The sequence below is a fragment of the Bos indicus x Bos taurus genome, chromosome 8, assembly GCF_003369695.1.
Source record: "Bos indicus x Bos taurus breed Angus x Brahman F1 hybrid chromosome 8, Bos_hybrid_MaternalHap_v2.0, whole genome shotgun sequence".
Classification (NCBI taxonomy): Eukaryota; Metazoa; Chordata; class Mammalia; order Artiodactyla; family Bovidae; genus Bos; species Bos indicus x Bos taurus.
In genome coordinates, this window is record NC_040083.1 from 105,497,789 (window position 1) to 105,523,850 (window position 26,062).

Below are 26,062 nucleotides of genomic sequence, written 5' to 3' on the forward strand. Positions count from 1 at the left end.
TCTTTTAACTTGGAGACCTGTCTTTAAAGGAGGGAAAGAGAAGTGTTAGTGGTAGTCATGGAGGTGGTGATAATGGTGGTGATCTGTCAGCTAGAATGGGTATCATGATTATGGGCATGGATTTGGGGTGAGAAGCAAGATCCAAACACAAATTTTCTCTGTGCCTCAGTTTGCTCATCAGTGAAATGGGTTAGTAATAGTCCCTGCCTCTTACAGTTGTTAAGATGAAATGAGGTTAAGCATGTAAAACATTTTATAAGTGATACCTAGCAGGTGATATGTATGTGCTTGCTAATGCTGCTATTGTTGTCATGGATATCATTAATTTGAAACTTATATCCATCTTCCCAGGAACCCAATGACATAAATGATGTTGATCCCAGTTGTGTAGAGGTTCGGAGAGGTTAAATAACTTGTCCAAGGTCACATAGCTAGGAAAGGCAGAGATGGGATTCACAGTATCTAAGCAAAGTCTGCACACTTGACCGTGAAATTACTTCATTTATCAGGCACCCCACTGGACCAACCTCTGTGCCAGGAGCCCTTCTGTCAAATGGTTTCACTTACCCTTCCTGCAACGCTGCTTCCTCAGAATGAGACACCCATTTTTCTGATGAGGAGACTGTAACACTGAGCATGTAGGTGAATTGTTTGAAGTCATACAGCCAACTGGGTCAGAGTAGGAGATTTTAACTCCAGTCCACTTGTTTTTAAAGACTGCGTCCAGCATCCAGATGAGTCCCACCAAAAGCTGTCGAGAGCCTCTCTTTTCCACTATTTTTGCTGTGTTGCCACTGACACAGCAGGAAACGAAAGTGAATGCATAGATCCTTACTGTGCCTTTTTCATGAGTCATGAAAATGACGATTTTCGGTTATCATTACCCTATAAACATTACACTGCACAAACCCCAGGCCCTTGACTTAGGCCATCCTGTGTTTGGGGCTGCATTTTTGTTTATAACAGCTCATCCTCCATTGAATATAGCCTCATTGTGTTTTAGCCTAGGAAGAGTTGGACACTTCAGTCCGTTGTCATGGCAATGTCAGGCCAAGGAGCCTGAGCTCAAAGGTCTCACTCTGGGGGTCATCTTGAGCATCTCCCATCCTCTCTCTCAGTCCCAGTCTTCTGTTCTGGAAAATGGACACAATCATAACACAGTCATATTGAGAGAAAGATGGAAGAGAGTCTGTAGAGTCTCTAGCACCGTGCATGGCAATCAGTAGACATGTCTACTGTCTCCCCCCCACCCCCCACCCCCATTTGCCATCTCAGTTGTGAGGGATGCAAAGACCACAGGCCCATCTCTGGGACAAATGGTCCTTAGCTGCATCCTCTCATCAGGAGATGTGACAGAGGCCCCTTGATCTCCGTCTCCCCAGCTGTCACGTGATGGGAGTGATCTAGATGAGCTCCAGGACTCTTCCAACCCTGACTTCCAGAATTTAAATCCCAGATCGTTATTGTTTTTAAACTGTGCATTTTAAAAGAAATGAGGGCTTGGGGAGGAGAAAGGAATTCCTTTAACCCAGAGGGTCAGAGGGGGTCACTGAGCGGACAAAGACAAGGGGGAGGGAGGCGATGGGGCGGAAGGCTGCCGTGCAGGGCGGTCTAAAGATCTGAAGTCCTCAACCGGGAGGTCTGATGGATGCATTCACACACCCTCGAGTCAGCACCGGTTAGGATCAAGCCTGCCATCCAGCCTCAGACCGAGGCTTACCACCTCCTTTAGAAGCCCGGGAGGCCAGCCCCACAGAGAGGCCAGTCAGGAATGAAAAGAAACAGGATGGCCTCAGATGCCAGAAGGGAGGAATTCTCGCCCTCCGTCCAGGTTGTCCTCTTGACTCCCAGGGACGGGTCAGGCTCCAAAAGGACTCAGAGCTTTCCTGAAATCGAGGAATTAAGAGCACACTTTGATGTGCGTGTTTGAAACACAGTCCACATCCAAGACAGGTGGATCTGGGTAGCCAAGAACAAGGGCTTCTCTGTGGCATTTAAAGGGACCAGAAAGCGGACTGCCCCCGAGGTGCCTTGCTGTGCATCTGTGTGGTCAGGACATCAGGTCCGAGAGAGCCCGCAGAGGGGAGAGGCCTGGGGGCGGGAGTCTTTCCTAGTCCCTGGCTTTCTCTCCTCTTTCTTGAGGATCAGGGTGGGTCGGAAGAGACATTTAATATTCATGAGCTGTGATCTCCACTTGAAGGGAGTGTGCCCTGGGGGAGATTGAAATATTAAGCAAGTGGGGGATATAGGCCTAATTGTATCCTCCTCTTCTTTTCGGGTAGAGAAGTAATGTGCTTAAAATAAAATGATGGATGGGCAGTCAGGACTGTGTGAAACCCCACTGCTATAGTCTGCAGAATGGAGCGGCTGTGGGCGCTAACATAAGCCCGGCCAAGGATGGTGCAGATCAGCTGCTGGGTCACATCATGCACTTAGTGACACAGTTATTGATGTCTGCTGGGCGCCGAACACCGCGTGCTGGTGGCAAGGGAGATGTCCGTGAACAAGAAAGGCCAGGGAGGCGAAGGAAATAGGCCTGGCAATTATTGAAATGGAATTGTTGGAAATGCCGCTGAGTGGAAATGTATAGGGGTGCGTAAGTGATGGGCCTGGAGAGGCCCCCTTGGAGACAGGACCTTCAAGCTGAAACGTGAAGGTTGAAGAGAAAGTGGACAAAGTAGGGAGATGGGGAGCAGGGTGATGGAGCGAGGCTTGCAAGAAGCTCAGACTGCTAAATCCTCGAGGCAGGAAAGAGCTTTCGAGGAGTTCAGAGAAAGTCATCATGGCTGGAGAGTGGTGAGGGGTGGGAGGGAAGAGGTTGGACCCCGCAGGTTCTGGGGACCCTGGGGAGGTTGCTGTTCCTGGCAGGAAAAGAAGAGAAGGCAAGTCCTTGGTGTGCAGTCTACACACAGGGACAAGCCCTGCGCAGGGGCCCAGGAGGCATGTGCCTGCTTGCCTAGATCAGGGGTCAGGAAACCACTGCCCGTGGTCAAACCACACATGCTGTCTCTTACGGCAGATCAGGTTTGACTGAAACATAACTGTACCCCTTGGTTTAGAGATCTGTGACCACAGAGACAGTGGAGTAGTTCCCAGAGACCCTGTATGGCCCACAAAGTCAAGTTGCTGACCAGCTGCTGGCATAGATGGAGTCTATAGGTGGGTGGAAGATTAGTCAATCAGGAAGGTCAAGGCAGATGAGAGACAGAGAGGAGAGGGCATGACCTCTTCCGTGTTGCCCCTCAGCCTGTAGCAGCATGGTTGTAATTCTATTCACTCCCCACATTTTATGTTTCCATGTCTTGAAACATAAAGCCTTGAAAGAAGTCATCCTGCCCATCCCCGTGTTTCCAGCACCCAGCTAGAGTCAGACTTTGGCTGATACACTGAGTCAAGTGATATTTGGAAGCAGAAAAGAGTGGCTGGAGATGCTCAGCTCCAGCTTAGTACCTAGAGCTTCAGAAAACATCCTGGATCCTCCCCAGGTTGGAGAAGGGGGCCTGTAGACCTTTAATAAGAACCTACTTTGGCTGTCTCATTTCAAACCCCCAGCAACCCTGGCATCCAGACATTCTCATCACCACTTTCCAGATGACAGAGCAGAGTCCCCAGTGTTTAAGTGACTTTTGAGAAAGTGACCTCTGTTCCATAAATATTTATTGAGCAGGAAAATCAGCACAAGAGGAAACAAGCTTTCGTGAGTGTCACATCCCAGGCCAGCAGTTCTGCCACACACACGGCTCCTCTCTCTCCCCTCTCGATCTTCCCGAGCTGCAGGAAGGCAGGGCCTGTTACTCCCATTTTACACAAGAAGTAACTGAGGCTCTGGGAGATGAAAAAGTTTCTTTAAAGCAAGTGAATTTTAAGTGGCAGAGCTGAGGTTTGAACCAAGATCTGCCCAGCTCCGAAACTCAAGGAGCCAGTGTCCTCCAAAACATCAGCTCTTCAGAACCAGTAGAAGTGCTGACATCGATATCTGTGTTGCCAGCCCTCTTCCATGTCTTCATTTCAAACAATAGTCATAACAGTCAAAACTGCTGGTTATGCTTGTAATGCTTTCCTCGGTTAACTCCTGTGCTTAATCGTGTTGACCCTATAGATAAGGAAACAGCACGGAGATGTCAAGGCTCCCCAGTAAGGGATTCCAGCCGGGGAAGTCTGTCTCTTAAACCCTCGAGCTGAACTGCTAATTTATGCTACCTTTTGATCATTAAGATTATCTAATAAAAACATGTGCTCTCGAGAGCTGAACAGCCTACCAGCAAAGAGATAATGAGAAGAGGAAACAATGCAAGGTGCGAAAGGAATTTCACATCACACAAGGCTCCGAGGGTCTCTTTAAGACGCAGTCTGGAGTGTTTGTTTACAGATCATTATCGACTCAACAGAGGGAGAAACTAAACGCGACTTTTTCTTTGCTGCTACTGATTAAGTACCAGGGAGAAATTAAGATAAAGCGAATCTGAAATTATAATAATTTTTAAGGGACTGGATTTTAATTTTAATTTGCCAGAGAGATAAAGTATCCCACACTGGGTGTCTGCAGCTCCCCTCACAAGTACTAGGATTCCCTTCTCTGGCCTCAAGGCAGCAGCCTCAGGGGTTCTGCAAAGATGACTGGAAACAAATGTGACCACAGGAGAGATTCACACTGACATTTATCTATATTAAGCACCTGCTGTATACAAAGCTCTGTGCTAGGCAGGAGGCAGATGGGAGTGACAATCTGGGGAAGGAGGAGTCCTTCATTGCAGGGCTCTAGAGGGCAGTGGTCCTTAAAGATGTACAAGGATGGTTTGAGGAGATCCCAGGAGGAGTGGGGAGACCAATGGTGGGGGTTGGTGAGTCTGTGACGGCTTCTTGAGTAGTTGGACTCAGTGAAACCACATGCAGGGCTTCTGCTGCTCTAAAGGTCCAGAAGGAGGGTTCTTTTGCGGTCCTGTGGGCAGACAGGTCTCATAGAAAGCTGCTCCAGGAAGTCACAGGATGGATAGGTGGGTAGGTGTAATTCTGTGTCAAACAGTGGTTTCTGGGCAGAAGCAAGACAAGCTAGGAGCAGTGCTTTAAGAGGAGACTCCTGCTGTGAGATGCTCTTCAAGGGCCAGTGAAATACTCTTGGCAACTTGACATGAAGAGAAATCAGAGTGATTTTGGCTTTCAACACCAGTGAGAAGCCCAGCCCAAATGATCCAAAAGATTGAACTGAACTTCCAACTGCTATTGGCAGGATCTTAACTGATTTCTCAGTTCAGGAGTCCAAAACCATGCATTGTAACTTGAGTTCAGCCTCATTGCTTATGAGAGGGCTGCACCAGCATCTTCAACCCCCAGAATTTCCCAAAAGTCTTTGCACCTTCTGCCAAGAGAACTAGATGGAGAGAGGGAGAGGAGAGGCCGTTAACCTGACCCAGCAACATAGGGGCTGCCTCTTCTTCAGACTTGGTCCCCAACCATCTTTTTCCAACTGTGGACTTGGGGGAGTGAGCTTCCATACTTCCTAGGGCAGCTGTGATATATTCTTTCATGCATTTATGGATTTATTCATCGTACATTTGTTCAGCACCTCTTACATGTCAGGTCCATGCCAAGGCACCAAGAATGCCAGCTGTGCTAGGCTTGGGGCACTCCCTGTTCTTCAGAAAGTGATGAATAAATATTGATTCTCATGGTTATTATAGATAATAACCTAGTTCTTACTCACAAGTAGAGAACACCCTGTCCCTGGAAGAGATCAACCAGAAAGTTGAGAGTCGTCATGCAGCAATGAAGGGGGTTCTCTTGGAGAGCATGATAAACAGACATGTGTGCGTGCTCAGTTCTCAATCATGTCTGGCTCTTTTGTGACTCCATGGACTGTAGCCCACCAGGCTTCTCTGTCCATGGGATTCTCCAGGCAAGAACACTGGGTTGGGTTGCCATTTCCTATGCCACAGGATCTTCCTGACCCAGGGGTCAAACCTGCATCTCCTGTGTCTCCTGCATTGGCAGGCGGATTCTTTACCATTGTGCCAAAGAACGATTTTGGGGGGAAGAGAAAAAACAAACATGGAAGTTACCTGGTGGCTCAGACAGTAAAGAATCTGCCTGCAATGCAGGAGACCTGGGTTCCATCCCTGGGTCGGGAAGGTTCCCTGGAGAAGGGCATGGCTACCCACTCCAGTATTCTTGCCTGGAGAATCCCATGGACAGAGGAGCCTGGCGGGCCACAGTCCATGGGGTCGCAAAAGTTGGACACGACCGAGCACAAATACTGTTTCAAAAATCAAACATACTCCAGTATTTTTCTCCTTCAGCTTACCTGGTTCTTTGTTGAACTTCTTAACTTCCAGGGCCTCTGAAATGTTACCTTCTTCCAGTTTTCCTCAACCTCTCTGCCCATCCCTACATAGACATGTTATGCCTACCTTTTAAATATTCTTTCTCCGAAGTTCCATAATGGACTCACTTCCCAATCTCCCCACTCTCTCCCTGACTGCATCATTCAAAACCAAAGACTGCAAAATCTGTGTGCAGTCAGAGGCCTTTATCCTGGCCTCTGGACTAGTCTATCTATTGATTCTATCCGATCCCCCACAGGCACTCAGACTCAACACAGGTAACACAAGGCTTGCCATTTTCTCCCCAGAGCTGCTGCAGCTCCTGTTTTTCTCAGTCTCAACAGCTTGTGCCACTAGCCAACCAGCTACTGAAGCTAGAAGCTTGGGAAACAATCTCCACTCTTCCCTATTTTCCACATCCAGTCACCGTTCTCACCATTTTACATTGAACACTTTTCCTTCCAAATCAATCCTACTTCTGTCTCCCTACCTGAGTCTCCAGACCCACCCCCACATTTAGACTCCTGCCTGAACCACCCTAGGAGAGGTCAGCTAGGTCCCTGCTCCCATCTTTGCTGGCTCCAATCTATCCTCCAGTATAATGAGTATGTGCGTGCATACTAAGTTGCTTCTACTACTGCTAAGTCACTTCAGTCGTGTCCAACTCTGTGCGACCCCATAGACAGCAACCCACCAGGCTCCCCCATCCCTGGGACTCTCCAGGCAAGAACACTGGCGTGGGTTGCCATTTCCTTCTCCAATGCATGAAAGTGAAAAGTGAAAGTGAAGTCGCTCAGTCGGGTCCGACTCTTAGCAACCCCATGGACTATACCCCACCTGGCTCCTCTGTCCATGGAATTCTCCAGGCAAGAATACTGGAGTGGGTTGCCATGCCCTCCTCCAGGGGATCTTCCCAACCCAGGGACTGAACCCGCATCTCTTCCGTCTCCTGCACTGGCAGGTGGGGTCTTTACCACTAGTGCCACCTGGGAAGCCTAAGCTTCCTAAAAGGCAGATGTCATTCTGTCCCTCTCCTTTTAGAAGCATCAGTGGCTCTGCATTGCCCTCAAGGTGAGTCTCAGTTCTTCCTGTGGCATGCAGCATCTCCTAGCTTTGCACCTACAACCCTGTTTTCCGCTTCCTCCTTTTTGCTCTCAGCCACCCCACCCCTGAGCCTCCTGGAATGTCTGCCTCACCCCAGATTGATGTCTCCTCTCAAAGACTTAACCCAGATGTTGCCTCCTAAGGGGAGCTCTCAGATCTGGGCAAGATCAGGTAAGGGGGTCTCTTTTCTGTAATCGTACAGCATTTGCTACCTCTGAGCAAAACAGGGTGCAGTCAATAACTTCCTGCCTCTCTCTCTGCAACCCCTGAGCTCCTGGAGTGCTGAGCCCGGGGTCCATTCCTCTCACTTCCCAGCAATCTGTCCAGGACCTGGCACATAATTTGCAGCTCAGTAAATATAGGAGAAATGAGTGAAGGGAGGATATATTTCTTAAGAGACATTTTTATTCCTGAGGCAACAAACTGTGGTAGAACTTTGTTGGTCTTTAGAGTCAGACAAACCTTAGTTGGACTCACAGCCTCTCCACTTCCCAGCTATCATCTCAGGCCAGACATCTCAGTCTGAGGAGCTTAGGATGGAGGTTCTGTGCTCAGGCTCCATAGCTGGGTTGCTTGGTTCAAATTCCAGTTCTCCCACAAAAAAAGGGGTGGGGGTCACTTCAGTTTCTTCATCTATGAAAACGGCAGGTTTGCAAGGCTGACAGGCCACAGAGCTAGAAAGCACCATGGCAGCGTTTGCCAGGAATGTTCTTGGAGTTTTATTATACCTTCCCTGCAAAGCTGGGACGGCTGGAATGGTCACTCCTCTGCTATCTCACAATGCCAACTGTGGTCATAACTCTGATGAGGTCCACACGTTTTAGAATGTCAGCAGAAGCAGCGGGCAGTCCAGTAGCTCGTGTGAACTCTCTGATAACCTCCGAATTGAGCTGCTTTTCAAAAACCAAGTCCCAGCTTCCACTAGCTTCCTTTCTGGGAGGGAGCCTAATTAACTAGTAGCTGGAAAGGACTGCAGGTAGGCCACCCCCCCCAGGCAGAGAATTCAAAGGGAAGTAGAGAAACTGTGTAAATAACGCTGGTTTAAGGGGCATTTAAGCCAATGGTCTTTGTTAAGGAAATTGATGGCTTTGTAAGTACTGCCTCTGAAGGGAGTACTTGAGTTGATGGTCCCCCATCTCCCCTCGTAAATTCCCTAATGGACTGTGGGCCCGGAGGCTGGGCCCACGCCTGTTCAATCCCTTGCCAACAAAAACTCAGATTCCCTTTAAAAAAATTTTTTTAAGGTTTAACCAAAATATGAGTTACCAAGCTGGTACAGTTTAACTGGCAGAAAGCAGCAGAGACAGATTGTTTCCTTTAGGGAAGGGGAGGCTCGTGATCCTTCGCAGAACCTTGCAGAATCTTTTTGCATGCTAGGCGCATGCTATGCATTTTCTATACAGCTTCTCATTTTTATCCTCCTAACGTCTGGGAAGAGTCATTATTTCACCAACTGCCAAAGAAGAAACTGGGAATCCGAGATGAAGCACGCTGCTGATCAACACCCAGCTAATTAGTGGAGAGTGGGGATGTGACCGCAGCTCCGTGAGACCCCTGAGCCCCCAAGTACCACAGAATTGCAGGGCATCTCAGAGAGAATCAGATCAGCTTGGCTCATTAGCTCCTCCTCAGCACTCACATCCACACAAAAGACGGGAACTGGGCAGCAGGGGCGGATGGGAGGGTATGGATTTTGGAATCACGCTAATCAGGGTTTGAGCCTTAAAACCTTAGGTAATGCCTTAACCTTTCTGCACATCAATTTCCTTGTCTGTTAAATGGGGATAATAATTGCACCAAGGGCTCTTCTAGGATTAAATGACGTTGCATATTTAAAAACATCTAAGTATGTCATTCACTTAGCAAATACTCTTACTGCATGGTGGCTGTCATTTTCTACTTGTTTTTACTGAAGTGTAGTTGATTTACAATGTTGTATTAATTTCTACTGCACAGCAAAGTGATTTGGTTTTACGCACACACACATATAGATACACATTCTTTTTAATGTTCTTTTCCGTTATGGTTTACCATAGGATATTGAATACAGTTCTCTGTACTATAAGTTCTTATTGTTTATTCATTCTCTATAGAATAGCTTACAGCTGCATGGTTTGTTGTTGTACAGTTGTTAAGTTTTGTCCAACTCTTTGTGACCCCATGGACTGCAGCACGCCAGGCTTCCCTGTCCTTCACTATCTCCCAGAGTTTGCTGAAACTCATGTCCATTGAGTCAAGGATGCCATCCGATCATCTCATCCTCGGTCGCTGTCTTCTCCTCCTGCATGATAGCTATTATTTTAATTAGAGAAGTTGAGGAATCCTGAGTGGATTGCTGGAGAGATTTTCCAGAGAAATGTCTGGTTAAATATGGATACAGAATGGAGACTAATAACAAAAACAAGCAGGGTTAGGAATTTGGGCGGGGGGTGGGTGGGCTTCTGCACGGCAGGGAGTGGGGAGAGCAAAGGGAATCTGGCCCATTTAGGAGATGGCCATGATCTCAGCCTGCCTAGAGCTGAAACTACAGTACACTAGAAAGAAGGCCGCAGATGCAGACTGGAACCAGGTTATGCCTCATCAGCTGTTATCAAGCCTCTGTCTCAGTGCCTTCTGAGGTAGTCAATTTTATTCTCAAACCACCTGCAATTTGTTGGAAGAGTTTTCTGCTGTGTCCCCTCTGAGCCTCCTCTCCTTCAGATTTAAGCATCTTACCTGTGTGAGCACTGCTTCCTGATGACGCCTGCCTTGGGCCCCATCCACTGACTGTGTCCTGGTTCATCAAGTCAGTGGTCCAGAACTGGGGCTGTCCAGCCATCTCTAGGACCAGATGGGGCTTCTCTGACCTCTGTTCTGGAATCTTACTACCTTTTTGTCAGTAAGGTAATTTGCAATCTCACATTCGTGTTTGGGCCAACACCTTCTCCAGTTGGTAGAAACGGATCCCAGGGTGACTCCTACTCTTTGAAACTTTCTTTGAGCATGAATAGTTATGCTGACCATTATCTGTCATCTCTGATCAAAAACAACAGGGGTTTTGATTGATATTTTCAAATACTCCAAGTTAGCTCTTAAGATTGAGGACCAATGGCCCTCCTTTTCTTTCTTTCTTCCTCCTTCCATCTCTTCTTCCCATCTTTCCTTCCTTCTTCCCCCTCTTCTTTCCTTATTGGGAGGAAAGAGACAAAAATATATATACATGTTTCTAGAAAAACAAAATACAGTTCAATGATACACATGAAACATGTAGATTCAAGTTAACATAACATGAGTGGCCCACTCATCATGCAAGGTAAAGAAAACTTACCTGAGTGCCGTTCTGCCCCTTGACCGTGCTTCTGTTTCTCAGAGCACTGCAGCGCGTGTCCTAACCTGGAGATTAAGCAAGCTGTGGTTTAAACGTCTCATCTTCTTGGTCTTATCTCAATCATATGGCAAGAGGACAGTCTTCAAGGCTGGCTCAGCCAACCAGGGCTCAGGGTGGAAGGGATCCATTTTTGACACTCCAGCTTAATGCATCGGAACCCTACCAAGAGCTTAACATGCTGTGTTCACCCTAGTCCCGATTTGTGCCAGACTAGGGTGACGGCTTAGCTTCACGTGGTCCCTTCAGTTCCTCAGCTACTGTTAGCCTAGATGTGTCTGAAAGTCCCTCTTCTCTGGCCTCTTGAGGATGCCTTGGAAGACTGACGGGCTGCTTGTTTTGCTGGATTGAAGAGTAGATGTGCACGTGCGCACCTGCCGACTTTTATTGGCATTGTTTTGCTTTAGGGTCACATGCATGGATTTCTCACAGTCCAAATCAATTTCTGTTTGATATTGCATATCCCCAGTAGTTACATAATGAACCTTAGTTAGCCAATCAGAACTCTTGGCCTGTAATAATGAACTGTGCAGCATTCAAGGAGAGTTACTTAAACTTTCTGAAACTCGGTTGCTGTATTTGCAAAACAAAGCATGTAGACTCGATAATTTCAAAAGACTTTTGCAGTGTTAAACCTTTATTCATTCATTCAGCCAACAGTTCATAATTGTCTTCTGTATTCTGAAATTGTAATGCAGAAGTGGGCAAAATAGCGTTTGTTCCTGCTCTCATGGAGTGACCATTTTGTTTTGGAGAGAATACAATGGTCATTAATAAACTTTGAAGAAGCAATGTAGTGTTATGTAGAAAATAAAATAGACCAGTGGAGGAGAGAAACTGGAGTGAAGTTAGCATGATTAGAGAAGTCCTCATTAGGCAGGTGATGGTTGAGGGCAGACTGACATGATGAATTGGAAAAGCCATGTAATGCTTTGGGAGATGAGTTCTAGATTGTACCTGTGATAATAAAATGTAGAAACAACACCATGGTTGAGTATTTTCCATAACACTATTTTATCTGATCATTACAACCACTTTCTGTAATGGGTAGAAAAAGTAATATTGTCATTTTTAATAAACAAAAAGAATGGAACCCACAATGAGGATGTACATTCAGTTCAGTTCAGTTCAGTCGCTCAGTCGTGTCCGACTCTTTGCGACCCCATGAATCAATAATCTGGTGACAAAGCTGAGCTTCAAATTTTGGTTTCCGGTTCCTCTTCCATATACTTTTTGTTACACATTTTCTTCCACGTTCTTCGGAGAGCTCTTCTGCACTCTTCTTAGTTTTAGTTTTGTTGAACATGCTTCCCCATCTTCAGACTGAAGAGTGGATTTAATAATTAAAAGAAAGTTAAAAAAAATCAAGAAGCAAATACATTTTACAGTGACTTAGTTGAAGGGAATCATAAAACTGATTTAACTCTTTTTCACTCAAAGGGAAACTGCAGCTCAAAGGGAAATGCCATGGTCAAAGTCATGGGTATATTAGTGGACATCTGAAACTCCAATAGTTTGGCCACCTGATGCTAAGAACTGACTCATTGGAAAAGGCCCTTATGCTGGGAAAGATTGAAGGCAGGAGGAGAAGGGGCCGACAGAGAAGGAGATGGTTGGATGGCTTCACCGACTCAATGGGCATGAGTTTTAGTAAGCTCTGGGAGTTGGTGATGGACAGGGAGGCCTGCGTGCTGCAGTCCATGGGGTTGCAAAGAGTCAGACACAACTGAGCAACTGAACTGATTTTAGATTTCAGTTCTCTTGACCAGTCTGCTGATCATGAGGAAGTGCCCTCTTTCTTTCTTTTTTCGTTTCTTCTCTCTCTCCCTCTCCCTTCCTCTCCTCTTTCCCCCCGGCCCCCCACCTTTTGTTGGACTGATGAGATCACATTGAAACCACTGACACTTCATTTGTATTTTGCTATCTTTTTGTTGTTGTTTTTACTACTCTCCCTGTTTTTATTTTTTTATTCATTTTTAAAAAATTAACTTTTTAATTTTAATTGGAGGCTAATTACTTTACAATATTGTAGTGGTTTTTGCCATACATTGACATGAATCAGCCACGGGTGTACATGTGGCCGCCATCCTGAATCCCCCACCAACCTCCCTCCCCATCCCATCCCTCTGGGTTGTCCCAGGGCACCAGCTTTGAGTGCCCTGTTTCATGCATCAAACTTGGACTGGTGATCTATTTCACATATGGTAATATACATGTTTCGATGCTATTCTCTCAAATCATTCCACCCTCACCTTCTCCCACGGAGCCCAAAAGTCTGTTCTTTATATCTGTGTCTCTTTTGCTTGTGCTTTGCTATCTTTTATCATCTTTCTTTTCTGTTACCTTTTTTTTTTTTTTTGCAGACTCTCTGCATATGAATACTTCAGATTGTTTTTCTGCATTTATTATTAGCTTATATCATCCAAAACAAATCTCATTTTGTCATTTCCTGTTCATACTTTTAAAGGCCTTCAGGTCCTGGGTCTCATCCTTCTTCTGTCTGCGCTTAGAATGTCTGTCCTATTTCACGATCACTGTGTCATTCATGGCAGTGCTAAATTTTACCCCTTCTTTCGTTTATGAGATAGCATTGAAACCCAAAAGAGACTCAGCTGAAAATCATTCAGGGCTTTGAACAGCCTTCTCTGTGGGATGTATTGTTATTTATTAGAATCACTATCTTTGATTACAATCTTTTTAGGCCATTTAAAAAAAAACTATACTAAATTCAAACTGATGTAAATGTATCTTCAAGTTCTAATTCATAAGCCCATCAAATCTCTTTATTAAATTTCTGCTTAGTAGGCACCACCTTTTCTATCCAGATATTCCATTTCTTTGCAGATTCAGTCAAGAAAGAAAATAAAACAATATATAGGACAGATGGTGAGGCAGGAAGTCTCATGGGAAAAAAATAATATGGGATGATTTAGATAGAATTGGATTTTCCTCCTTAATATGTGCTTGGTTTATAATATGATATCACTCTAATTAACATTTTCCTAAAAAATCTTTCTATAGTACAGTGTGCAGAACAGATTCAAATCAGGTTTGAGACTTCTTCATTACAGTCAGTAACAGAGATTCTGAAACACTAAGAAAACGTTGTTAATTCATAATTTGCTGAGTACCTGCTCCGAGGCTGGCATTGTTCTAAGAATTAGAGGTGCAAAAAGAAGCGTGACCAGGGCCAGCCCAGAAATATCTCACAATCCAAGAGTTATGCATATTCACTCATTCATTCATTCATTTGTCCTTAAATATCAATTATATAATATGGGGAGGTGGTTTTCTTGATCCTACAGAAAGAGGCACATGTTGAGATAGTCTTCCAAGAAACTTATGTCATCTAGAAGGCGGGGAACAATAATAAATATACTTTATTTTTAGATAGTGACTAATGCTGTGAAGAAATAAGATTGTGTGCTGCATTCTAATGGGGATGGAGGGATAAGATGTGAACTTACTGTAAGAAGGCAGAGTTGTTATTAGAGGAAGTCGTGTGTGAACTGAGCCCTAAGCGATGAAAAGAATCCCTAAGTGATAAAAAGAAACTTCCCCTCCTGAGAAAAGCCATGGTGGGAAAAGTATTCCCAGTAAAGGAAATAGCAAGTTTGAGTTTTCTGAACACTAGCAAGTTTGGCTTATTTAAGGAACAGATACTTGTTGAATGATTGGATATATGGATGGATAGATGGATGAATATCTGAATGGATGGATACATATTAGGATAGAGGAATGGATGAATATCTGGATGAATGGATGGATGGGGGGGTTAATGAATGGAAGGTAATAAACAAGAAGGATAATAGTAGAAAATGGCTAGATGAAGTGGTGACTTGGCTGGGATACAGTCTTTGCATTTTGTTCTATGTGACATGGGAAGCCACTGAAAAGTTTTAGTGGAGAGTGGCCTGATGTGGTTTATGTTGTTAGAAGACCCCTCTAGCTGTGTTCTGGAGGAGGGAAAACAGGGAAGCAGACACGGAAGAGAAACTGGTTAAATAAATAAGTGATGCCATAGTGATGGTGGCTTGGATTAAGGGTGTTGGTGATTGGACAGAAGTGGATCTTTTTGGAATATCCTGAGACAAAAGAATCTACAGGATGTGTTCATGAACTGTATGTGGTATTAGAGGGTGGATGGAAAAAAAACAGGAGAGATGACTCAGAAGATTTTTAGTTTGGCCATTGTCGGGCAATGTTATCATTTACTAAGATGGGGAAAAAAGAAATTTGGGAAGAAACCATTACTCGTGTTTTAGACATGTGGTTTACTGATGACTTTAAATAGGTATTTAAGTAGAGATGTCATTGCAGGAGGCTGGGACTCAGAGGTCATATCTAAAGAGATGTTTGAGTCATTGGTGCATCAATACTTTAAATTTTTATGTAAATATTGGGACTAGATGAGACAATGTAGACAGATAGGAAAAGGGAGCCCAAGACCTTGCCCTGAAAACTGGCAGCATTTAGCAGAGGGAAGCAGAGACAGCAGATGAGTCTGTGTGGGAACGTCTGACAGCTAGAGGAGGACTGGTATGCTTGATGTCATGGAATCCAGGGGGAAATGCTTCGGGAAGGAAGGAATGGATGACTTCTTCATGTTTCAGAACTGTTGGATATTGTAGTTGGTTTTGGCAACGTTGAGTCGGTGGCAATCTTGACAAGACCGCTTTCTGTGTGTGTGTGTGTGTGTGTGTGTGTGAGGGAGGGAGGTGAGTTCGGAAGCTAGACAGGAGAGAACTGAAGAGTGAATTGTCAGAGAGAAAGTGGAAAATGCAAGTTTAGGTAGTCCTCAGTCAATGTCATTATGAATCATGGGAAGGGAAATGTGACCAAAGGGGGATTTTATTTATTTTTAAAAAGTTTTAAATGTACATTGCTTACTTTTTTAATTAAAAATTTGCCTAGGCAATATCCTGCTTTGCTGGTTTGGAACTAGAGAATCATAACTCTAGGAACAGAGTGAAATAGTTATTGTTGGGCAGCAGTGATGCAGAAGAGTGACATGCGGCTTCATGGAGCTGAAGATGCTAGACTTAGATCTTGACAGAAGACTTGTAGGCAGGGACTAGCCTTTTATGCTAAGGAAATAAGCGGGGAGTGGGCAACTCTGAGGTGTGAGTTCTGTAGAGGAACTCTATGCTTCTGCAGTAGAGGTGTGGTTGGAAATGAGAGTAGATGGGAGGTTGGAGCTGGATAACAAAAGAACTTGAGCACTAGATGGGGAGGCTCAGATTTTGCAGGAGTCAGTTGAGAATTTCAAACTGGATCAGATTTACATTCAAGATGAATCACTATAGGCTGCTTTGTGAGAAGGTGTTGAAGCGAGGAAGACCTGAAGCCACGGTGAGAGGGTTGTAAGGGGTGAGTGGTCCCTTGGAAGATGCTCTCTGTGACCGTGGAGGCGGAATGATCACTGGAGACCCCACCCAGATTCACTCTTCTTTTCTTAGCGCTTTAGATTTGCTCATTGGTGCCTGGTTGTCACAGGGAAACGCAGAAAGGGATTTCTGGCCTACTTTGGTAGATGGCCAACCCTGAAAGGAACCAGAAACTCACTTAAGCTCCCCAGATTCAGTAGACCTAATCAGCATCTGAAGCTTGTTAGCGGGTTCATGGTTCTTTAGAAGCCCTTCACCACCCTGATTTTTGTACTCAGAACAGGCTGATCTGGTGGTGGAAGTTAAGAACAAACCTTGGTTTGAATAGAATGAAGTGAGGTCAGCGATGTGGGTTTGACTTAAAGTCTTTAAAATATAGGCAACGTAAAGTCCAGATATTTCTGTTCCAGAGGAAACATTTGCCAGGATAGCCACCAGCCCATCTCAAGCTTCCCCTTTATAAACCTTTGGGGGTTAAGTACTCCATCCAGTTTCCCCCATTCCAAGAAGATATTATTTGGACACAAAGACTGTGCATTTTTTGGTCTCTTTTTGTTGTTGTTTGGATGAATTGTTATGTGGCATGAAGCTTGTTGTGGTTGGACCCATCCCTAAACAAACAGCTGAACTTAAAAAAGAAAGTACTATTTTTTCTGGTGTTGAAAAAATAGTCATCATTGGACTGACAGAGAATATCCTGATGCCAATCCTGTTCCCTCAGCTGGAAATAGAAACAGATGCTAATTTCTCAAAAGCTGACCCATCTTCAGAGACGGGAAGTTGAGAAAGACAGGTAAATCTACCCATCGTTTGGAGTTTGGAAGGCAGGCCACCAAAAAAGGTGTGCATTCAAATCCCTGTGTCTTCACTGAGGCCTAAGTCAAATCTGTCATCTATCTCCTATTGCTTGTAGCTCTCATTTCTCCATCTGTAGGTAGTTTTTTTTGTTTTTGTTTTTCTCCTTATTGGACTGTTGACTTAGTAATCCCAATAGCTTCAGACTTAGTATACTTAGCCGGTACCAGGGGCTATTATGAAAACTGAAACCAGAGATTCTCAAAAGTGATAGTGAACTTGGATAAAGATACCCTTTGGTTGCCATAATTATATACTGAAAACTTGATATAATAAGGTGGCATGGTACAGTAGAAAAGGAATTGTATCACGGGTTTAAGAACTAATGTTCTAGTCTTGTATCTCCCGGAAATTTTTTCTGAAGCCTTCAGAAAATGACTTCAACTTTATGAGCCTCAGTTTTCCCATACATAAAATGAAATAATTGCTTTCGGCTCCAGAATCATCAGCATCATGATCACCATGATCATAGGCCATTTTTCAATCACGTTTTATGTTTTAAGTGCTTTACTTGTGTTTACCACTAGTCTGTAAGTTCTGTGGGAATCTCAAGGATTCTACTGGTATAACAAATTACCAAAGTTTCTAATCAAGCTAAGTTAATTAACATTCTCCAACTGGATTGAAATAGTTCTAAGTAATTATTTTCTTTTTCCTTAGGTTATTACTTCCCCACCCTTTCTCGTTTGTTTTGGTTTACTTCGTTTCTGGCTATTTAAATTGAAAATAGCCCATGCACTCTCTTCAATCATTTCTATTCCTGAAGATGCCCTAGGATCTAGGGCTGTGTAAATGAAAAGTAGACATTTCAGAAATTTGAGCAAACTCCGAGAGATAGTGAAGGACAGGGGAGCCTGGCATGCTGCAGTCCATGGGGTCGAAAAGAGTAGGACACGACTTAGTGACTGGATATCAGATTTCTAATTAAGAAGACTTCTCCAACCCCTACCTCACCCCAGTATCATCATGGTTAAGAATAAGCCCTGTGCCTTTAAGACTCGCATCACTTTCCATTGGTGTCTATTATGCTGTTTGAGTACACCCAGCACTTTGTCGAGGCAGTCTAAAAGGTAATCCTGTTTTCATTTTCCATATGGGGAAACTGAGGCACAGGGAGGTGAAATACCAAGCCCATGCTCACCCAGGAATCAGGGACAGATAAGGGGCTTGAATCCAGTGTTTCTGACTTCAAGGATGAGAGCTTTTAACAATAGTTCAGATAATAGCCTTTGCTTATACTTAAAAGTAAATTTGTCTCATTTGTCTGAGACCTGGCTTGTTAAGGTTTCCATTAGGTATGACAGTCCTGCTTATCCCAAATAGTGTCCTTCAGACATGCTTCAGGGAAGCAGAGGCAAGGGAGTTCATCTTGATGCTCCAGACTGATGGGAATTGAAAATTAAGTCAGTGAGAAGCAGCATCAGCTGTGTCTGTCCACTTACAGAGCGTCCATCTGTGGGCCCCTGGAGCTGAGCTCACCCCTGGCAATTGAAAACTCAGCCAGGGAAGACAGACTTGGCAGTGCCTCCCCACCTACATCAAGTCTCCTAGCTGGCTAGAGCAGATTCCTAAGTCTGTCACTGCATGAAAGGAAGGGAATCTGAAGTGGAGAGTTCCCTGATGTCACGGGAAGATGGGGTGAGATGGAGTAATCAGACTGCCCACTGGAATTCCACTGTAAGCAAGTCACTGCTCCCATCCCTTCACCCCGAGCCCCAGTCGAAAGAAACACTTCACAGTGTACAGAGCCTCAACTATATGGGAACAAGAGGGTTGCATTGAGGGTACTGACTTTTCCTCATTCATTCATTCATTCAGCAAGTATTTGTTTTCAGAATATCCCTCACGATGGGATGCATTATTACCAATGCCACGTAGTAGCTACTACTGGAGAAGACAGAGGGGCAGGGCGATCATTTGACCTTGGTATTGACTTCAAACTCTTTTCCTCTGCAACCTGCTCAGCTCCCCTCAGAAAGCATTCAAGAAGCACTGAGGAAATTGGGGTCATGAAAGCAGGAAGGCGGGTTTTGTTTGATTGTTTTCTTGCTGCCTTTGTTTTTCCTGGCCCGCACATTTGTATTCCATTCCTCACCCTGCTTTCTTCGGCGCTGGGGGCATGGGAGTAGAGAGGGAGAGAGAATTCCCTAGATGAAGACTGGCAGACGCAGCTGAAGGGCCCCTGGGATGCTCATAGCAAGAGAAACTGCATAGCAGAGTGCAGGGATGTTATTCAAAAAAAGGGACTCTCAGTAGCTTTGTCAGCAGAATCTTGGGGAAAACAAGTCCATTTCTCTCTCCCCTCCTCCCTCCCCCGTCCCTCCCTCTCCCCCATCTCTCCCTCTCTCTCTTCCTCCCCTCTTTAGCCTCATTTCCTCTCTCTCTTTAAAGGCTCCCCTTGCCTATCTATCTATCTACTATCCTCCTGCTACGGACCACTGCCTATCTAAGTGCCTATTGCCCTACCTGTGTCTGCCTCTGCCTCTCCTCCAGAGCCTGCAGGATGCACTAGCTCTAAGCAGACAGACAGATTGAGGTCTTCCACATAATCAGGAAGGAACCAGCCTTCATAAGAACTCGACTCTAGCTCCAATTCCTGCCACTCTGCGGTCTCTTTGAGGAAATAAATCAATGTACCCTAGAAAGCAGATCATGTGCAATCTTACCATCATAATCTCACCCTATTTGTCTTCATATTAGAGGAGAAGGGAGGTGGTACCAAGAGTCAGACAACCTCAGGACCTTATCCTCAAGGGGGTGTGCCTTCATGATCCTGTAGATAAGATGTGCAGCGGAAGATCTCTCTGCTTGATATAGAAAGTCCAGGCTCCTGCTTCTAGTCCTCCACCAACTGGCTCTGTTGTCTGGAGGCAAATGCCTTACCTCTTTCCTGCTATGGTTTTCAGTTTTCCGTTCAATAAAATGGGTGAAGGGACTGGGATGGTACACCTCATCACATGAAACCTTTGCAATAACGCTGGATAGAGATTATTATCCATTCTTTTTGAATGAGGGAAATGAAGTTCAGAGAGGTTAGGTTATTTAAGCCCTGTGGCACTTATGCATGGCAGAGTTAGCACTTGAAGCTAGCTTTGTTGTTGTTCAATTGCAAAGTCATGTCTGACTCTTTGTGACCCCATGGACTGCAGCACACCAGGCTTCCCTGTCCTTCACTATCTCCCAGAGATTCCTCAAACTCATGTCTATTGAGTTGATGATGCCATCCAACCATCTCATCCTCTGTCATCCCCTTTTGCTCTTGCCTTCAATCTTTCCCAGCACCAGGGTCTTTTCCAGTGGGTAGGCTCTTCACATCAGGTGGCCAAAGTATTGGAGCTTCAGTATCAATTCCTCCAATGAATATTCAGAGTTGATTTCCTTCGGGATTGACTAGGTTGATGTCCTTGCTGTCAAGGGACTCTCAAGAGTCTTGAACCTAGCTTTGCCTGATGCCCAAAACCTATGCCCTATGCAGTTCCCTTTATTGGGTTGCTAAAGAGTAAAGTCTGGATGGATGACTTGTCACTCTCAGATCAGGGTGAGTTTTATTATATGTGAGTTGGCCACATTCACCAAGAGGTTGGAGCTACTGAGAAGTGCTGAGCCTGTATTCTTTCTGTACTTGAACTGCCAGGCATGCTACTGGTCACTGGAGTCCTCAGCTGGCTCAAACTCATCCTTAAATAATTGAATTATAATGGATTGATTTATTCTGGCTCTTTTGATAGTATTTCACTATGTAAACTGTTTGCAGAAATAAACAAGGGATTTTGGAGCTTGGAAGGGGCTCAAAAATTCTGCTGCCCCTGAATTCAATGATTCCTTTTTTCAGATAGTCAGCATCACAGAAATTCAAGGCTTATTTCTACTTGACCCAGGCTCTTTCCATTTGGGGGAATGCCTCTTGAAAGTGTTTCAAATGAATACTGATTTTACAAGCTGATTCAATTCAGCCACTTAGGAATAAATTAAACCCTTACGAGAAGAGTATTTTCTCTCTTGACCATTATTTTAAGGTATACACTGTGTGTTTATGTCCATTTCTTATGAAAGTTGTGTGGCTATCTTGAGAGGTTGTCCTTGCTGGTTTCTGTACTAAAAGATGGGAAGCCAGAGGGTGAGAAGTGAAGCTGATTGTGCAAAGTTACATACCTAATATGAGTTTCCCTGGTGGCTCAGACAGTAAAGAATCTGCTTGAAGTGCAGGAGAACTGGGTTCGATCCCTGGGTTGCAAAGATCTCCTGGAGAAGGGAATGGCAGCCCATTCCAGTATTCTTGCCTGAGAAATCCCATGGACAGAGGAAACTGGCAGGCCGCAGTCTATGGAGTAACAAAGAGTCGGACACGACTGAGCAACTAACACACACACACCTCTCCTGAGTAGGAGGGGCAGAAACCAAACCCTGGTTTTAAATGAGGCTTCACTCGCTATTCTTTCAGAGTGAATCAGGGAAGAATGTCCTAGATCAAACAGCATTCTCAGGGTGACCACAGGTTCTGCGATATTTAGATTTTCTCAGGATAGGTGCCCCTTGCCTGGGTAGAATTTACACTAACATTCTCTCTCACTCTCCAAGTGTACTATTTGAAGGAGCTGCTACATGAGAATGTGATGGTAATACACGGGTTGAGTATTAAGGTGAAGTGAAGTGAAAGTCGCTCAGTCGTGTCCAACTTTTTGTGACCCCATGGACTATAATGTCTATGGAATTCTCCAGGCCAGAATACTGGAGTGGGTAGCCTTTCCCTTTGCCAGAGGATCTTCCCAACCCAGGGATTGAACCCAGGTGTCCTGCATTGCAGGAGGATTCAGGCAAATTGCAGGCGGATTATGATGGGGATCTTTGTAAAATAGGAACCCACACAGGAGGGAGTACTTAGCTTTCCTAGAGGAATTGGGAAAGTGTACCTGGCATTCATCTTGCCCAAAAGATGGGCGAGATGATTTCTTTTGGACAGGTGCCTCCAGATTTCTCCTTGTATTATTCTATTCTGAAACACCAAGAAGCGTGTGCTGTGCAGGTCCTACCTGCTTAGAAGGCATCCAGCTCTCCATGTGTATGTGTAGCTGTTCACCTGAAACTATCACAGCACTGTTAATCGACCATGTTGTTTAGTTGTTAGGTCACGTCTGACTCTGTGACCCCATGGACTGCAGCACGCCAGGCTTCCCGGTCCCTCACTATCTCCCAGAGTTTGCTCAAACTCATGTCCATTGAGTCGGTGATGCCATCAACCATCTCATCCTCTGTCGTCCCCTTCTCCTCCTGCCCTCAATCTTTCCCAGCATCAGGGTCTTTCCCACTGGATTGACTATAGCCCAATAAAAATTAAAAATTAAAAAAATTAAAAAAAAGAAAGAAGGCATCCAGCTGACTCTGCTTCCCTTGAGTTTTGTTCTTGCAGCTCAGTGAGTGTCATTGCAGCCAGCTGCAGCTTTAAACTGTCCCAAGCAGAACTCCTGGCTATGATTTGAGTTACATAGGAGCTTGAGAACTCACTTGGCCTTTAACTGAAATCCCTAAGATATCCAGCAAATATCTAGAAGATAGCACCTTAGACAGGAAGGGCTCCTGGAGTTTCAGCAGTTTCACCCCCTTCAATGATGATTGAGCCCAGAAGAGGGAAAGAGATTTGTCTAAAGGAACAGAGCAATTTAGTTGCAGACCTGGGACTGAAGCCAGAGGCTCTCATATAACAGTTCACTCTATGTCAGACTGTAATCCTATTTACAGTTAAATAGTCAAAATGGTCAGTTTAAGACTATGAAGTGCTGCGGTGGCAGATAATGTACCTAGAACTTGGACAGTGAAAGCCCGAGTTTAAAATCAGGATCCAGCATGAACACATTTCATGACCTTGGGCAAGTTATTTAAGACTTGCAGGATTTCGGTTTCCCAATCGAGAAGACTAAACCAATACTTTAAATAATATCTTTCTCACAAGGTTACTGTGGGGCTCACAAGAGGTATGAAGGTGGAAGTCTTTGTTAATGTGCGTGTGTGTGTTATGTAGTAAAAATCACATAATACAAGATCTACCCTCTTAAATTGTAAGTGTACATACAGCTTTTTTTAATCTATCATCACAGTGCTGAACCTCAGGTCGCTAGAACTTCTTCATCTTGCTTAACAAAGCTTTATACCGTTTGAACAGTGGATTTGAAATCTCAACCCCCGCTCCTTCCAGCCCCTGTCAGCCCCCATTCTACTCTCTCCTTCTGCGCCTTTGTTTTATATGCGTCATGTAAGTGGGATCATATGGTGTTTGACCTTCGTGTGATGTCCTCCACGTTCACCAGTGTTGCCTCCTATGGCAAGATCTCCATTGTAAATAGCAGTCAATGGTGACCCTCAGTGACTCACAGCCTGAATAACAGTCAGTGGTGACCATCAGTGGTGGGCTTGACCGTGCTGATGGTTCTGTGTATCTGATTCCATAACTGCTGGTGGCAGCCAGGGCCAAAGAACAAACACTGATCTGTCTGTCCCTTCTATGTCTGTCTCCTGCAGATGAGCCCAGCCGGTGCTATTTCCATGATGGTGATGGGGTATGTGAGGAGTTTGAACAAAAAACCAGCATCAAGGACTGTGGTGTCTACACGCCCCAGGGGTTCCTGGATCAGTGGGCATCCAATGCTACGGTGTCCCATCAAGACCAGCAGTGCCCAGGCTGGGTCATCATCGGCCAACCAGCAGCGTCCCAGGTAGGCGCCCAGCGTGCGCGACACTTCCTGCAGACATTCTAAATCGCTGCTCTGCCCCTCAAGGTTGCCCATCACAAAGGCAGTGTCGTTGGACATGGCCACTTGACCATGCCTCTGTTGTGGTTCAGTCGCTAAGTCGTGTCCGACTCTTTGCAATCCTGTGGACTACAGCACTCCAGGCTTCCCTGACTTTCACTATTTCCCACAGTTTGTTTGAATTCATATCCATTGAGTCAGTGATCCCATCCAACCATCTCATCCTCTGTTGCCCTCTTCTCCTTTTGCCTTCAACCTTTCCCAGCATTAGGGTCTTTTCCAATGAGTCAGCTCATGACATCAGGTGGCCAAAGTATTGGAGCTTCCGCATCAGTCCTTCCAATGAATATTCAGGGTTGATTTCCTTTAGGAGTGACTGATTTGACCTCCTGGAAAGCTTTGACAAACCTAGACAGCATACGATGATCTCTAGATCCATCCATGTTGCTGCCAACAGCCAAATGTCATTCTGAGGTCTCACGAGACTTGTTTGTCAGCAATTGGATTTGGAGTTTTTAAGGGCAAGGAACATTAGCACAGTAGGGGTAATGACTGTCCTGAGTCTCCTACTAGAAGTCATATTTGGGGAAAGCACTCCCCTTTGGATATACCACTGGCATTCAATGGTATAAGAACAAATTCTCAGGGAGAGTCTCACTTTTGACAGGGGAGGGTGTCAAGTCACGTACTCCTCCAGCACGCTTTCATGAATATGGTATCTCCATCATGAATGCGCTGTGTGGCTTTGGACTAGTCTTCCCACTTCTCCGGGCCCCATTTTCCCCATCTTAAAATTAGAGAGTAGTTGAACTGGATGATCTCCAAGGACCTTCCCAACACTCAAAAGCTGTGACTCATTCCACATTCCCGAATGCACTATTTATGTCCCAGGGTTCTTCCCCAAGGGACTATCAGCTTAGTCGAGGGAGGGAGAGCATTGGGGCCACCAGAGCTTCTGTCATTCTAGGGATGGCCCTGCTGTCCCCAGAGTCCCCTTTCCAATTATCCTGCTCCATGTGCACCTGCCTTCTTCCAAGACTCCCGTTTCCCAGAGACACGCCTGCGCTTCCTACCGCCCCACCCCACGGCCGTTTCAGAGGCCGGCCTCCCTCCTGGCCTTGCAGGAGAGCCATTATTTCTCCCCATTCCTCTCTAACATTGCTTCTCTGACTCATGGTCGGTGGAGGGGTGAGGCGAGGGTGGAGGGGCCTGGTTTCTAGATGAAAGAGACATGGGACCTTCTTCTGGGGCCCAGGGAAAATCACTGGAAGAGGTACAAAGGAATCTAACCTCGCTTACAGTGTTTATTTGATCATTTGTTCACTTATCCGATTGTGTTTACCTGCATCAGATTCTGTATGTACTCGTTTGTCTCTGTTTCTGAGGAGGATGGAAAGAAACGTAAGCGAGGTATTCCCTAATGTTTGTGTGTGCAGTGCTAGCTGGGTGCATGAATGAATGAATGCTTGCCTACGCTCATTCTGCCCCCTCTGTACTTGCTGGGCTCATTTTGGGTGACACCCATGCTCTGAACTCCAATTACCTGTTTCCATGTCTGGCTTCCCCCTTAGGCTGCTAATTTTGTGAAAAGAGTTTTAAGGTTTTATTTACTTTGTTCCCCATCTTCAAGCACAGATTTAGATAAGACCAGGAGTTCAAGCGATGTGTGTTTAATTAATTGTAGAAAACACTCACATTGCTACCTTTCTCATGAGGAGTGCCCTGCTTTAGGAACAACAGGGCTGGCCAGTGATAGAACCAGGCATTGCAGATGCAACACTGCCATCCAGCCTCTAGAAATGTTTTAAAAACATCATTCAAACAAGGGTATTATTAACGCACTCAGAATCTCACACGACCAAGTGTTGAGGTAACAGCTGTGCTTAAAAACCACCAAAGGTTATTGCTACTAATGTGAGAAAAGGAGAGAAAGAATTTTCCAGTCTTAGCATTTGAAAAGAGACTTCGCCCCAGCAATTATTCCAGTCTGGGAAGGGGGGGTGCTGTCAGGAATCATGGGTGATTATCTCTTCCTAAACAACAATCCAATTTTAAAAAATCATTATAAATACTCGCTCTTCGATCTACAAAGAGGAGATGAGGAAACAAAATCATCCTATTGAATTATTCATTGTAACCAATTTTATTTTAATGAAATCGACTAGGTTCCATTACTCTGGGCTTGGACATAATCTTTGTTACAAGGAGACTTCAGCTGTAACTAAATTTGCCATAATGAGATCAGCTCACTGGAGGATACAGGGTCAGGGGTGGGGAGGTGTATGCCGCCTG

The 26,062-nt window shown here is 45.1% G+C and overlaps 1 protein-coding gene across 1 annotated transcript in view; it reads left to right on the forward strand.

Moving 5' to 3' along the window:
- Positions 1 to 26,062, forward strand: part of PAPPA (pappalysin 1) — a 266,420-nt gene that overhangs the window by 131,376 nt on the left and 108,982 nt on the right. The window contains exon 10 of the mRNA XM_027550637.1: positions 23,541 to 23,734. Within this exon, the coding sequence (XP_027406438.1) occupies positions 23,541 to 23,734 (194 nt within the window). The remainder of the gene's footprint in view (positions 1 to 23,540; positions 23,735 to 26,062) is intronic.